General features: G+C 36.3%; 1 protein-coding gene across 50 annotated transcripts in view; it reads left to right on the top strand.

The window, feature by feature from the left end:
* Positions 1-16,199, top strand: part of ARPP21 (cAMP regulated phosphoprotein 21) — a 141,914-nt gene that overhangs the window by 33,323 nt on the left and 92,392 nt on the right. For 24 of the 50 annotated variants that reach the window (XM_088166766.1, XM_088166904.1, XM_088166835.1 and 21 more), the window contains 8 exons: positions 4,028-4,196; positions 5,838-6,037; positions 6,870-6,905; positions 7,790-7,879; positions 11,938-12,073; positions 13,324-13,402; positions 14,724-14,783; positions 15,638-15,778. In XM_088166766.1, coding sequence (XP_088022892.1) covers positions 5,876-6,037; positions 6,870-6,905; positions 7,790-7,879; positions 11,938-12,073; positions 13,324-13,402; positions 14,724-14,783; positions 15,638-15,778 — 704 coding nt within the window. In that variant the 5' untranslated portion in view covers positions 4,028-4,196; positions 5,838-5,875. Of the gene's footprint in view, positions 1-3,773; positions 3,946-4,027; positions 4,197-5,837; positions 6,038-6,869; positions 6,906-7,789; positions 7,880-11,937; positions 12,074-13,323; positions 13,403-14,723; positions 14,784-15,637; positions 15,779-16,199 lie in introns of those variants that run through there. The other 26 variants (XM_088166824.1, XM_088166883.1, XM_088166890.1 and 23 more) reach the window with 10 other exon arrangements.

A 16,199-nucleotide genomic window follows, 5' to 3' on the forward strand; every position in this document is an offset into this window, starting at 1 on the left:
TGTTGCTGGGGTTTTTTTGATTTGTTTTGTTTTTTAAACAATGTATTTTATATCATGAATGTTTTCTTCAAAGCCTCCAAAGAATTGACATTCTTTTTTTCATTATGAACTCTGAGTTTTTCTTTGATTTTCATAATAGTAGAAACCAGAATATTTAAGTAAATGTCAAATAACAGGAAGTTTATGATTTAAGACAGGAGAATCTGGCGAAATTGAGGGTTGTGTCTACTGATAATCTTAGGATAATGCTGGAGTCCATTTCCAGGCCCTTCCAGGGGTCTGATGAGTGAGTTAACAATAATGAGTCAAACCTCTCTTAATACATATGGATGAGGTTTATATCACGTAGTGGAAATCTCAACTGACAACTCTGGTTCCAGCTCATGGAGTCATACCTGCAAACCGTTCATGAGAATGGAGAATCATGATGGCATGAGAAGGATCCTGGCTTATAGATATGGCCAGTATCAGCAAGTTTTCAGTAGCAGGATCTGTTCAGGCTTTGGAATGACTTTTGCCTTTATGCTTGGCAGACTCTTTTGAAGAAAACCCCTCTGTCAGAGTTCTGTCCTGCCTGCTGCTGCCTGCTTGCGATTTAAGAGTATGCTTTTTGGCCTTAAAGCCTGCTCTTCTGCTCTCTGAGAGAGGACGTGTGATATTGGGAGCATAATGATCTTGAAATGACTGCTTCACCATGCATACCTATGAGGTCATCAAAACACCTCATAGTAATACAGGGTCGGCTTGCTCACCTGTAGTGGCCTCTGAGGGTTTTGTCAGATGTCTCTCTTGAATTTCAGTTGATGGTAAGCTCTCAGGTGCTCATTGCATAGGGCTTTCTAACATCTTTGCTTGCTTTTCTGTTCTCTTTTTTTGACATACCTTCTTCTGGGTGTAGTTTTTAAACTCTTGCATTAAATTAATTGTATTCCTTCCCACAAACTTTTCTTGGAATTTGCGTGGTATGTGTTGTATGAATGTATGTGACCATGCACGCCTTCTTCCATCCCTTTCTCTTCAAGCTCTGATTATAGTTGTTCAAGCTCAATAGTACCTTCAGCTTCTAAAATTAAAATCCTTTTAAAAGGAAAAGAATTTAAGAAAAAACCTCAGCATTCCCATCCCACAGTGTATGCTGAGCAGCTGGTGCTTATAAATTCTATACAAACAGATTATATTTCCATTAAAGTGGATCTACAAGTGATTTGCTGGGTCCCTTTATTTTTCTGTTGTATTGCTGTGTGCAATACTCAAGTTGCTTTAAGGAATTAGGGGCTGAAATTTTGCCACAAGCTCCTGTAGACTGCTAAGATCCCAACACCCTATGAAATTTTGCTCACTTGCGTATCAAGAAGGTGCTTTTTGCCTAGCAACAAGCTTTGTGGTTTCTACCTGAGGATCAAAATCAGAAGTGCATTTGTTCAGCCTTTTGCGTCACTTCAGTACTGACGGTTTTGACAGTCAAATCGTAAATCATCCCTGACGTTTTTGTTGATGTGGAAGAAAGAGAATAATCCAGTATGTTTTTCCATAGCAGTGCTGTCATTGCATGCAGACAATAGTAAAAAGTACATTCTTCACTGAGTAGCGAGATATCCTGGAAACATACGAGAAACAGAGACATATTTCCAACAAAAATGTCTCACTTTCAATGGCTTTTTTCTGACTGATTCCTTTTTACTATTTATACTCTCCCTGAAATATTTTATGGAAACCTGAATCCCACTGAAAACCCACCCAAACAACCAGAAGTGTATTTTATATATTGTAGTATGCAAATGATTAATCATCACTAGTAAATTGTTTAATAAAGGAGGAGGAAATCTATATTAAGGGAAGGTGAAGAGCTTGATTTGATGGCTGTATGTCTCACTCCTTGTCTTCTTTTTGTTTCCCAGAAGATAATTATGAAGGATTTCTTTAAAAAATCATCCTAACAGACATTGTTGTTCTGTGTTTGAGGATGGTAGCTGTACATTGTAAGATTATTTTCCACTTGCTTGTATTTTCTTGGCAAATTTATGGATAGTTTTTTTGTTTTAATTTAAGATTCTGTGGTCTTCTTGTACATTGCCTGTGAAAAATGATGTTGTCTTCAGAAATCTTAAGTGTAACAATAGGGGGAACTCATTTCATAATGGAATTTGCCTTGGGTAAAGGATAAGATGATGTTGAGGATCTGTGCACGAGATCAAATCTTGACAGATCTCTTTACTTGCTGCATGTGATATCCTTTGGTTGGTTGGTTTGTTGTCTGGTTTTTGGTTTGCTCAGTTTGTTTGCCTTATGAATAGTTAATTCAGAACAAATGGTCACACTGGAGAGTTCTGGAATAACTGTGTTCTGATTTTGGTACAGATATCTATGTCTCTGTTAGTTTTGGAGAGTTTTGATTACAACAGTTTATTTCCTGGATGGCTGTTTTCCATGTGAAACTTTCATGCACTACTTCATGCATATTTCCTTGGGATTTTTGGTTTGTGATTGATTTTGGTTGATTCCCTCTCCTAATCCCTCCCCCATCTCTCATTTGGAAGTCTGGCGGAAACAGTTAATGGAAGATGATTATGAAGAAAAGATTTTGAGCCAGTGGTTTATTCACTCTTTGCTTGCTGAGTATTGACTCCATGAGATACTTTTGCATGTGCTTGAGTACTTGGGCATAGTTATCTATGGTGTTCTTTCACTCCCATTGTAAGCCTATGTTTGTAATAAGCTAGAATTTCCAAAAAATATCCTGCAAGAAATACCAAAAACCTAGTGGCAAGACCTATTTTCTATTTCTCTCTATGAATTATTAAATGGTTTGAGGAAAATAAATAGTTGTGTATATAAATCAATAAATAGTTTACAGACCTCCCTGCTGGTTTCCTTTGTGTGCCAGAGATCCTGGAGTGAGCAGGACTGAAATATTGTTAAAGGCTAGACACCACTTCTGGTGCAGCAAACTCAGCTCTTTTCACGTGACAACTTCCAGTGTGCTGACATGTCCTGTATGGCAGTTGCAGCCATGTACAATATAAAATGCACTGCACAAACTAGGAGTCTAATGAAATCAGAAAAACAGAAAATCATCTCCCTTTATTGTTGCTTGGCTTCCTCCCCCATCTCCAGTAGAATGATATGTGCTTTCTATTTGCTGGTTTTGTGTGTCTGCACTGACTGCTTCAACCGTGACTCACGTGCAAGTCTTGAGAAGAGCTGCCTGTTGTATCAAGACAAGTTCAGCACATGGCCATGGCCTGTAAATCAGTCTGACTCATCCTAAAATGCTCCTTTTCTGTTAAATCAGCTATTCAGCTGGCAAATGCAACCCTGATGAACAGCAAAAATTGCATTGCTGAGGAAACTCTATCTTTAGGTCTATTTCTCAAACTATAACCTGGAAATCTCATTTTTCCTCCTCATAAAATGCTTCAGAAGAATTTATTTTTTGGTGGATGTTGTTCAGGGAATAGGATTTCTTCCTTCTCTTCCTCTTCCCATTCTGGATCATTTCAACTTTTATTCAGCTTATTAAATTAACATCTCAATTCACTACCCTCATAAAGCAGGTGACTTTCTAAAAGCACCCACCTAGATATTTTTTCAGTAGTGTTTGACTGTTGAAGTTTTAATTGGAGCAGAAGCCATAGTTAAAAAGCAGGCAAATCTTCTCTCCTCATACCCTCATTGATTTCTGTTGAAGCAAACAGATGAGCTTATATATAAATATGTATATATGCTTTTTTTTAATGAAAAGTGCTGGAATTTACTAAAAAAGGTTAAAATTGAAATGAGTAATCTTCAGTGCATAATGCAATTCTTAATTTTAGCTTCTTGCGTAGGAGCTGTTATGACTTGAACAGCCGGCTCTAGCCTTCATTAGAGAAGAAGCCGGCAGTTTTGAGACAGGTGGATCTGGATCAAGCTGTGAAAAAGACTTGCTGGAAACTGGTCATTAGTGTTAGAAATCTGGTCCTACCCATTGCATCCCTCCCTTGTGCCGTGATCATTGCCAGTGTTATTTATTTTTCGTCTTTTCCAGGTTAACTATAATGCATCAAGCTCTCCAAAGGACCATCATGGAGATTGGCACTCTGAACTGTTAATGGGGACATGGGACTCACGTTGCCATTGATCATTTGTGTGGACTTTAGCAAAGACCAACAGAAGACACTAGAAAGGCAGTTGGAATTATAGCAAGAAGTTTTCAGGTAAACGGCTTCTTTGGTGCAGCTTATCCAAGTGTAATCATTTTTGTGAGCACTGTGTAAGCATGTAGATGAGCTGCAGGTTGATCTGCTCATGAGGAGCTTGTGCATGCATGTGCATTTCTTGATGAAAATCCTTTCCAAATTAAGGGTTATTTAACAGCCCAGTTAAAGGACTTGCCACTCATCATGTTTTGAATTTTCATCAAAGCGGTTCAAGTTTCAGTTGTAACTGCAGAATAGCCAAAATTATCAGCCTTCTTGGGGAGAGCGGTGGGAGAAAGGAGAATCACAAATTAGCTCACAGTAAGGCAAGTCAAGCTTCAGGTTAGTTTCATATTCCATTTAGTTTGTTTATGAACCTTATAACTTGATTACTTGTGAAATTCAGAGTCCTTCTCAAACAGGAAGATTATATAGGAATTTTTATTTGCTTACAGTGTGAAAACAAAAGCAAAAACTGGAAGATGTAAGTGTTTATAACTCAGTATGCCTTAGATTTTTTTCACTTAAAAAATAGATTAAAAAAAAAAAGGTAAGTTATACTGGTTCTGTTGAATGTTTAATTTCAATCTGCAAAAAGAAAGATGGTAAAGTGTGATTTTGCTGCGGTTTCACTGTTGAGAAGTGGCAATGTGTTGCAAAAGACCCTTCCTGAAAAAAACTAAATATTTAATATACAGTTGTTTTTCTTGAAGATGCTTCTAAAGCCAAATGGATGGGGAAAGAAAAGTTAAATTATTCATGAGTCTTCTTTGACAACTGATCAGTGGGGGAGTCTTCAGGAGGGAGCTGGGGGCAGAGAAAGAGAGAGAAAATAATAATAGGCTTTAACTCTGAAAAGCCTTTAAAGCTTCTGTACAACAACCCCATAGTAAGCTGAGACTAAATGCAGTTCAGTTGAGATTTCTTCATTAGAAGTACCTGCCAAGGGCTTTCTGTAAATTTTCCTAGTACTGAAGAATGACATAGGTTTTGGGAAGAGGCTTAAGGTTTTAATAATAGAGTTGTTAGTTTGATCCCTGAAAATGTTGATTCTGAGGACTTTATTGCCAAATTAGAGTTCATACTTATCTTGAATTATCACGTCTTAAAAAATATATGTATATATATAGTGGTAGTGAGCACCACGGCTCCTACTATACATAAAACCCACGGCTGAATACTAAAAACAGTGCTGTTGTTCAGGCTTGGCTTTTATTCCTGTTTGTTTGACTGTTACTTTTTATTAAAAGAAAAGGAAAAAAAAGTGCTAAAATTAGAGGAGGGGAACACTAAGATGCTAGAGACCTAGAATGGGTCCTTTTTGCCTGGTATCATTGAGCTTTGTTGTAGAGAGTCCTTCACTGTCCCTGCCTGACCCTTGGCAGTCCTGGGGCTGGGCTGGAAAGCCACAGAACCTTACCTTAAATCTGATGTCCACAAGGACTGCTCAGATTTGCTTGCTTTACCTGGCACAATTCTGCTGTTACCCAATATTGTTGATTAGGTACATCTCTTCAGCTGGGACATACATAGTTTTCCACTCCTGAGCTGCATATTTTGGTTGTTTATCAAAGGAACTGAAATTGGGAATTAAAAGAAAAAAAAATCTTATCCCCAATGTTTCTTTTGTGTGTGTGTCATGGTATCTTGAACTTTCAGGTCACCAAATCTTGTTATTTTAATTTCTGTCTGGAAGAATGTCTGAGCAAGGTAAATTGAACCAGGAGACAGCAGAGGAAGCTGCAAAAGAGCAGAAGACTGCCATCTCTGAAGCCAACCAGGACAACTGTGTTCTTAATAAATCTGAAAGCTCAGAAGTAGAGGAGGAGAAGCTCAGTGATTCCAAGACAGAGCTGCAGGTGAGACAGGAACAGTGAATGGTCGTGTTGGATATCAATATGTTACCATTGCTTTTCCATTTCTGTGTGTTCTTTCCTTGTTTACACTTCCCCTATTTTTTCTTATGATTTGGATACTGTTTCTGTTTCTTCCTTTTAAAAAAAATTATTTATTTATTTATTTAGGGTTCTTTTATTTCACTGTAAAATAAAGGCTATTATTTGTTATACCTTTCATGCTCTTTAGGCGGCTTTCCATGTTATTACTTTTTCTGAGAAGTTAATTTCTAGGCATCTGTTTTAAAACTTGATGAGATATTTGACTATTTTCCCTCTTTGGGGATTTAGAAAAGTACCTTGACCTCATGAATTTACAGGTAATACTAATGAATTATTACTTAATGTGTGGTTTGGTTTGTAGGTGTTACTGCCAACAAAAAGTTGTTATGCAAAGCCTAAGAAGGTAATTTGATAAGAACACTTTATCGGATGAGGGCTTTTTAATCCGTTTTGCTCAATGAAATAAAAAAATAAAGGGGGAGACCACAAGAGGAATTTGGAGAGGGGGAGCATTTACTTAAGGATGCCTTTTCTTACATTTTTATTATATGCAAAATTACAGAACACTGTGGGTTTTTTTTCTTGTTTATACCTCTTTGTAAAATGAATGAAAATGAGCAGAGATGATTCTTGGTTTTCCCTGCTTTCCAAACTGGGTTTGGGGAAGTTGCTTTTGCAGTCAGCAACTGATTTAAGACAACTAGAAATGATTTAGTCTGTTTATTGGTAATGCTCTCATCATGCCCACTGTCCACTGAAGTGATAACTGCTTCTCTTTTTTTGCTATACCCAGAAACGAGGTGCAAATCAGCAGAAAAAGAGATCCAAGGTAAGAGTCAATCTCTGTTGGAATTGCATGCCACAATAGGATGAAGGATTTCAGTTAAATGTCTGTCTGCAGTCAAAATTGCATTCTTTCATCACTTGTCTGGTTGAGTTTTTTGTTTGTGTTGCAGGTTTTTTCTTGCCCCCTGCCCCATAGTCCTTTTACACAAAGGCAGAGATATAATGTGTCAGGCCTCCTTTTATCCATCATAATTTTATGCTGCTGGATTTGCTGTGTCCATATGTTGACAGCATGTGTGCTTCTATGCACCACTGGACAAGGAAAATGTTCACTCCTTTTGCATTAGTAACTAATGTTTCTGTTAGAATTTATTTTAATGGAATAATCTTCACATAAAGAAACAGAGATTGACTAGCTCCCTAAGGGGGGAATAGGTAGGGACACGTGTAGGAAGGAGCTTCTAGAAACAAATAAAACCCTAAAAAACTTGTTTTAATTTTTCAAGTGCAGATCTGTAATACACACACATTTTATTGTCCATGTTTCTTGGATATAAAACTGCTAGAATAAGGGGAGGGACTCCCAGAACAAACAAAAAAAAAAATCCCCAAACCAAATGACAAAAGAAACCCTTGAGTTCATGTTAAATTACTTTCAGTATTGGACTGTTCTGTTCTTTGCTTTGGTGGCAGTGAGTGAACTGTAGGTGAAATGATAAAAACAAAAAGAAACCTACCACCTTCCCTATGTGGCAAATGTCTTGCTGCTTGAAATCCTTTTTTATCCATGTCCGAGGCAAATGCATTTTTTTGGACTGGGAGGGTAATAGTCATCTGGGATATTTGGGAACAGCTGGTATGGGCAGCTTATGTGACTTGGGGTCGGTAGCAGTGCTTTCTGTTTTGTTCTCTCTCTCTCTTATTCAGTCAGGAGCTAAGGGAAAACTCGTGCGGAGTCTTGCTGTGTGTGAAGAGTCATCCCCTCGCCCAGGAGCAGAAAATCTTCATGACAATCAGGTACACTTGCAATCATTGCTGTTAGCTGCATGGTTGACCTCCGTCTTCAGTTGCATGATTGTGTTACTTAATCGGGCATTTAACAATATCTTTCTTGGGGGAAAAATTACATCCGACAATGAACATGTTCTTATGGAGCTACTGGTTTAGCGTGAACTTTAATTTGAAATACTAGTTTTATACTATATCACAGGGTGTTGTTTGCTTTTTTTTCCAGACCCCCTGAAAATTTCAGCAAATGGAAAAGAATTCAAAAGAATTCAGATTTTAAAATTTAAAAAAATAGTAACAATCAAAAAGAATAATAATATGTTCTTTTCTCTGAGGCTATCTCTTTTGAGGCTGCACCAAATACAGTTATGAATATGCTCTGATTTGTGGTTCCTCTAAGACTTCAGCTCATATCAATGTCCCCCTTAACATAAAATTTAATTGTCCTTCACTCTCTAAAATACCTTGGTAGAGCCAAGGATGCCTCCTACTGAGTGGCATTCATTTTTTAAACTCTTGATGTAAATTAAACTATATAAAAAACAGTGTATTTGAGTTTATCTGTACTGGTAGTGTTGTATTCCCAGCAGTTGGTAGAGTTCCATCCTCTGCACTTCTCACCTCAGACAAAAACCCTGGTGTCAGTCTTTGTAGACTAACTTCTAAAAGTACTCCAAAAAGCAAAAGTTAAGCCTCAATTAGTCCTCTTTGCTTGCCTAGTGAGAGCATGGCTTAAAAAAAGGCTTAAAAAAACCCAGCTAACTAAAACCCAAAATATGATGAACATTACCTATAATTTATGAGATGTTTATGTGCAACTGAAATCAGCCATCGAGAGAGCTTGAGTATGTGGCTTCTTGTGAGCTTAGCACAAAAAAAAAATTACATTTAAGTGTACTTTAGCTCATAAGAAAGGAGAGGTTTTTATATTTTTTTAAATTTTATTGAAAGACCAAAACCGAAGCTGCTTAGCAGCAGGACATTTATATGTTCTACTGCTCTACAATGATGCTTATGCAGTAGATGAGCTGTTTATTTTATCAGTTCTGTTGTAGGTAGGCACTTTCCACTTCAAAATGCGTGGCTTTTGTTCCAATTTTGTTTGTATTTTCTATTGTTTAATGGAGAATGAGAAGGAGAGCAGTATAAAGAGATTGTATTAAGCATCGCTGGTGGTTTATCATGTACTGCACAGGACCTGTACTAAACTACAGAGAGACTGGCAGTGTTGAGGCAAAATCCCTATCCCTACACCAGGCAGAGGAGGCGTCCCTGTTTCAAATAGCCTTTAGTCTTATCTGACTGACCAGTCTCAGCAAAGATTTCTTTGACCATCTTAAAATATTTATTGGAGATGAATTGTCTCCCATGGCCGCAGCATGTTTTCAAAGGAAACAATTGGCTTCGTGTAATTAATTTGATGAGAATTGCCCTTTCTTGCTGACCTTTTACTAATGAATGTGGCTCAACTTTGCCATGGAAAGCTGGACCTGCAGGCTCCTCCCTGGGCTGGCTGAAGGATACAGAAAGCTTTGTGCCAACCAAATTGTTTTGCTTTCACTTCAGAGAAGTAGCTTAATTTTGGTTTGGAATTATTTTTAAATAATTTTTATTTTATTCTAACGGTTTATAAGCCACAGGGAATTAATTATCAGAAAATGTACAGTACCTTGCCAGAACTACTTAGTATGGATTGTACTGCAGACTTGATATTTGTACTTATATTTGAACACTTGCCTTCATTTTCCTGTATAAGGAAAAAACTTGCTTACCTGTATTACTTGATCTTGAGTGCTTATCCAATGGTTCACTATGTCCTTACTTAAAAGAAATGTTGCCTTTAATGTTATGCTATAGACCAAGAAGTGTATTACTGCAATTGAAAATCTATTTTGTTGTTCACTATACTTGTATCAATGTATTTATTAACATTGTATTTTATTATTGAAAAAAATCAATAAAAATCTAAGAAAATATGCAGTAGCTTGCTTTCACGACTCTACAGCCCTTTTGTGTATTTTTTCTAGTGCAAATACGTCAGTATTATGTTACATGTAAAAGAGTATCTGCTGTATGTTCATATATGTGCTTTTCTTTAAAGTTTGTCATTTTCGTAAGTGCATTTTTAAGAATCACTTAGTTTAGGAGTGAAGTTTAGGAGTAATAGCCTGGGAACAACGTGGCCAGTTACATTTTTCTCCTGTTGAAAAGCTAGCAGCACAGTCACTCTGCTCTGGGCAAGGTAGGGAATCAGGTTCTCATTTGGGGTCATTTGGCAGAGGTTGATCTAAATTTTGCATGAATGAGAAATCAAACTTCCATTTGAAGTGAAAGAAACCAGGCACAGCATTAGTTCTCTGAGCACAACTGAGCAATTTAGGAAACATTTATCAATGTATCCTTACCTCAAATGACCAGGAATTCCCACTCTTTCCCTCTGTAGGCTCAGATTTTGGGTAAAACTGTCAGCCAAAGCTAACAGAAGTTTTAACAGGGATTGAGGGTGGTAGGTCAGGTTAAATTTTGGGTCTTTGTTTTTGTTTTACAATGCTTTTTATCTCAATTCTTTTGTGCCACATTCAAATTTCACAAAAAGTCAAAAATTATTAAGCTGAGAAGTTACCAATTTCTGTCTTACTGTGGCATGTTTATGCTGATACCTTGTTTTGTTAGGATCTTGTCTTACATGTCTTGTGATGCCTGATTCGTAGTTCTTTAAAGAATTCAGAAACCTAGAGTTCATAATAATTACTGGAAACATCTTTTGAATTTATAATGGTTGCTCAAAAACACACCTCTTACTTAAAAGTTTTCTATTGATCTTTTGGTATGCTATCTTTGAAAAATAGTGAAGGAACGGAATTTACTAGCATTCAAGAAACTCAAAAATTCTCAAGTATTGGTGAATTAGGTTTTCATTAACACAATGTAAAAAAATTATCAAGCATGCAGGACTCTCTTCTATTAAAGAAAACTGCTTTACCAGGGAGTTTCATGACAGCTTTCTTCAAATTTGTTTTTTTACGCTACTTAAGCATATAATTTTCTGGGGTGTTTTTTTTTTTTTTCTTTAAAAGAATAAAACACAGATGTATGCTTCCTTCAATTTTGTCCGACCAGATTAGGATTTTTTGAAATATATAAATTATGCCATGGTAATTTAAAAAGAAAACTATTTGGGTTTTCTTAAAACAAGGCCATTATAAAGTAATATTGTGAGCAGGGAAAACAAGTTTTTTAAAGAAAATTCGAAAATGCAAACCAGCTTGAATTCTCAGTTTTTATTAACTTTTTAAAGCTGAAGCATGTTTCAAAGGGATTCATAGTCTCTGAAATGCTGAATTTTTGAGGGTAAAATTTGTGGTGCCTTAGAGAAGTTCACTTACTAAAACTTTTTTGTTTTAGTCAAGGATTTGTTTTATTCAAGGATTTGTCCTTGAAAAATCACAGGGCACATTTCCCCCCTTTTGCAAAAGACACATCTGCATATGCCTTTAAATATGAATTACCTGATAAGTTAGTAAGCCCACTTGTATACAATGGAGCATAAAATTTGCTGACACTCTTCTACTATTAGAGCCAGAAAAGTCCATCTACCTGATACTGCCCTTACGTGTGCAAAACAATTCATATCAACCTGCAGACTTTCTAGTGAAAGGAAAAAAGTTTTGTTTTTCAGATATCTATCCATTGATCATCACTGCATATATGCAGTATGAAATTACAGAATTAATTAAGAAAGGCCATATGAAATGTGTTTAATTATTCTGTAAAGTCTTAAGGGAGAACTACTGAATTATAGAATAATATAGCCTCCTTAATAGAGGTAGCCTAAATTTTATAATATTCAAAATATTAAAGAAAAAATACTTACTTACCACTAGAATTTGGCCTCTAAGATGTTGTCATTCATCTGGCTAAAAAATGCTATGTTTCAAATGGAAAGAAATGTATCTGGCTTCAACTTGTCTAGCTACACATAGTTAAATGCTAATATCTGCAGGTTGGAAGCCATGGGAAGCATACTGAATCTGGCCCATAATTTATCTATCTTTTTTCCCCAACAGGAATCAATCCAACTACAGCTTTCAAGTTTTCCTAGCTTGCATGAAGATAAATCTAGTAAAGATGACTCCGAGAAAGAAAAAGAGAAGGATAAAAATAAAAACAGTGAAAAAAGCAAGATCAGAACATTATCAAAAGGTGAACTTAAAAATATTTAAAATATTATAATTACCATTGTAGAAAGGATTGTACATTTTTACAAGGATTTATTTCTTTGTTTGTATATATATATATATACAGTAGAAGTGTTTTCATGCACTGAGAAAATTCAGAACCTAAAATGTATATGCACAAGAATGTTTTCCATACAAGCATCACGCTTTAAAGTGAAGAAACCTTCCAAACAGAGGTCTTTTATTAGATTTTATTCATTTTCTTTAATGTAAAATCAATCTTTTGAATGCTTAACCGTGTTGGTATAAACATATATATATATTATGATTGCATAATAAGTGTATATAGTGCATAAGACATTAATACTCTTTTATCTAGATTAATGACAATATATTGGCATGTAACTTGTGCAGTGTAGGCAGCAGAGAATATCCTCTTCGATTTTGCTTCTCTCTCATGGAGAATTTATCTTAAATGCAGTAAGGAAATTCATCCATGACATTTAATCTCCATTGCAATCTTCTGTTATCACCTACCAAGGCTTCTTCAGGAGAGATGTCTTATCTAAATTTGGTATTGCTTTTTAAAATCTTTTTATTATTTTATTATCCGCAGTATAAAGTTGCATTGTAATCTCCCAAAAAGAACCACTGCCTACCTGGGTGTGGGTCTGCAGCTGGTGTGAATTGTCATTTGGCTTCACTGGAGCTCTCACAGTTCACGCCAACTTGAGAATCTGTGTGTACATTTGAGTCAGGAGATAATGCTGAAAAATTAATTTTGGCTACTGTCATGCATCCCTATTACCTGCCTACTCCCAGGTGTCATTAGATTTTAGTCTTTTAATGCAAATAGATTTCCCACTGTCATGATTCCTCATTTGCTGAGCGTACAGCATTTATTAAGTGACACAAAGAAACATTGATGAATAAAACTTTTCTTTCCTCATTTTAAAATTTTTAATGATTTAAAGGAAGAACTTGGCAGAGTCTTGAATGGCACTGAAGGTTTTCTGTGTTTTTAAATGACCAGCAGTTTCTGTCAATGTTTAGTTTTAATGCTGTGTTCTCATTGGAGTTGTACAGAGGAACAGTGAATATCCACGTGATTCTTCAGAATGTATATCTTTCTTGGCTGAACTCCAAAAGACTATTTTCTCTCAGAGCATATTATTTCAGATTGTTGCTGGAAAATGGATTTTGATTGATGGCACAGTTAATTGGAACTGCTGAAATGAAATAAACAAGTGGAGGCTCTTTGTTCTTATTTTTCAGATTGCAGTCAAGAGTATACAGACTCAACAGGCATAGATTTGCATGAGTTTCTCATAAACACATTAAAGAATAACCCCAGGTAGGTATTTCCTGTGTTAGAGTGATATTCCTGAAATTATAATTGGCAATCTTCGATTTCTTGTAACTATACACTGTTTTATTTGTTCTGGAAATGGTTATAAAGGAAAATGTAAAGGAGGTAGGCTGTTAATTGAGAAAAATGCTATTAAAAAATCATCAACTTCTACTCCTCCATCCAGTCACCCATTGCTTAATTTCAATTTCAGTAACATCTGGTCTTTGTCCTTACCTTCTTTTATACAGCTCTATTTGGTGATTGCAATAATATGTTATAACTATTGTGGTTGGAGATGTATATTCACGTATATGAATATAAAGTAGCTTTTTCTTGAGCAATGCTGCACACAATTAAAATCCTGTGCTCAGTCTCAAATTCTGCTCTCAGTATTCCCATAGTTTTTATTTGGAGCTACAAGCCTGTCTCATCATTAAATTTGCCTCTAAGCATCCAAGGAAAGATCTGTAACATTTTTATGCACTGTGATTTTCAATGTTCATTTCAGTTGGATGTGTTAAACAGGTACCATATAATTCTGCAATTATTCCCAGGAGAACTGGCAATAATTGGGTTCCTAACAGCTTGCATAGCCCCTTGTACAGATGATGGAAGGTCCTTCAATCGCTTTATCTATGCAAAATGAGAAAGTTCAAAAAAACTAAGGAATGATGGGACTCTGTCCAGCTTAGAAATGTGTGGAAATATGCCAGGGAAACTTTTGAATGTTTTTTACAAGGGAGGAGACGGAAAAGTAACATCTGAGACCTTCCAGTGAAAACCAGAGCATTTTGCCTGAGAAATACCATAGCTTCTCCTCTTGGGAGCCATAGTTCAAAGCTCCATTGTGCTCTCTAACTAGATAAGATGTGTCCAGCTTCCTTGAAGCAAATCAATGCCTTGTGGAAGATATGTCTCAGGAAAAATGTTGAAAATTTCTGTGGGTAGCAGCTCTTCTTGTGAAAGATCTAGCTTAGGTGGAAATCTCATTTTCCATCAAGAAAGGGTGAAAAAAAGACCAAAATTATCCATAGCAGGGAGAGTCCTTCTATGCAATGCATTGATTGCAGACTGTTGTGGCTGGAAGTGCTCTCAGACCATAGTTGAGTTCATAAAAGAGTGGAATCTGTATGTCAGTGAAAGTGCAGAAAAGCAGGCTTTAATCTTTTTCAGATGATCCAGGGTAAAAAAGCATGTTTCATTTTTAATCAAGATGACTGACAGTGCTTGCAAAATAGCCTTACAAACATTGTTATATGAATATTTTCCTCTAAAATATCTTTTCATAGATGATGGTGCAAATCCTTGTGTTTCTTTTTGACAGGGACAGAATGATACTCTTGAAAATGGAACAGGAAATTATTGATTTTATTAGTGACAACAAGTAAGTTGAGTTCCACACTTGGTTTATAAAGTCACATGTGTGTGTTCCAGCGTGAGTTGTGTGAGGGATATACTCATATGGACCACAGTGCTCCTGAGGGCTGTTACTGGCACACTGCAAGAGCAAGTACCTATTTCCTGCCATATGGGTGAACTGCTTAAAATAAAGTAGATGTAAATTAAAACCTTTTGCTTTTCATTGTGTTGTAATTGCACTGGCTCCGTTCATTTAGATCCAAAAATATAATTAAAGCTTTTAGTGTGGAGGATAATCAGATATGTTATCTCATGGTTTTCCTTTGTGTTATGTTATTCTGATGTGTTGGAAAGTAAAACTGAACTTAGGTGGAGAGGTTCTTGCTACTATGTGGTCTTTATAATAAAATATACCTGCAGCTTTAAAAATAGAGAGTCAGAATAGCAACAGAGGAAAAAATTACGCTGATGGGAAATAACCATTTTGTCTGTAATAGAGGAAAAACAGGAGTGTTTGCCGAACTAGATCTTTCCAGAATTGCCCCGAATCTGACCTTTGGAAGAAAGGCAGAAAGCTGTTGCCAGTGTCTCAGCAAATCTGTAGGATTGTTTGTGCAGGGAGTGTGAGTGCATGTGGGGGATTGAGGGATGAGTTGTTTCCCAGCACACAGAATACTGACTAGGTACCATGAAGTGGTAATTAATTCTTTTTTTTTTAATAATTTCAGCCTTCTGTAGCAAACATTTATATGTAAATGCATAACGGAGTTTTCAATGAGATTTTTGTCCACTGAATTGTCAAATGTATTGCTGTTTTCATTTATTTATAGCCTAGAGGGAAATGTAATTATCAATGCTATTTGTTACCTTTGTTTCTAGTAATCACTATAAAAAGTTCCCTCAGATGTCATCATATCAGAGGATGCTAGTGCATAGAGTGGCAGCTTATTTTGGAATGGATCACAATGTGGATCAGACTGGAAAATCTGTAATTATCAACAAGACCAGCAGTACAAGAATGTAAGTAACAACACTGTTGTGTTTTTCTTTGTTCTTTTTCTCAAGACAGGAGCTGATATGTACCATGACTGCATGGTGTAATTTATATATATATATAAATTTTCATTTTTTTTGGTAACAGCAGTGAGTACTGTTTATTGTTTTCTGGGTTGGGAAGGGAGGACAGGGCTCTCATGGTGAGGTTATCTAAGGTTATAAAGATACATGGGGAAAAATCAACCTAATTGGTCTCTTGCAAGAAAGCCCAATATCTTGGGATGTTACTTTTCCTGATTCCTTAGTGCCACCACTTTGCTACAGAAGTGAGCTCGTTGCTTTACAAGTAACCTGATACCATGCAGCAACATCCTAAATAGCCCAAACATATTTAGAAGATTGCCTCTTCCTTTTTTCTGACTCTGCCTGCTTCAAGAGTCATTTT

The sequence above is a fragment of the Sturnus vulgaris genome, chromosome 1 (genome assembly GCF_052056855.1).
Source record: "Sturnus vulgaris isolate bStuVul1 chromosome 1, bStuVul1.hap1, whole genome shotgun sequence".
NCBI lineage: Eukaryota > Metazoa > Chordata > Aves > Passeriformes > Sturnidae > Sturnus > Sturnus vulgaris.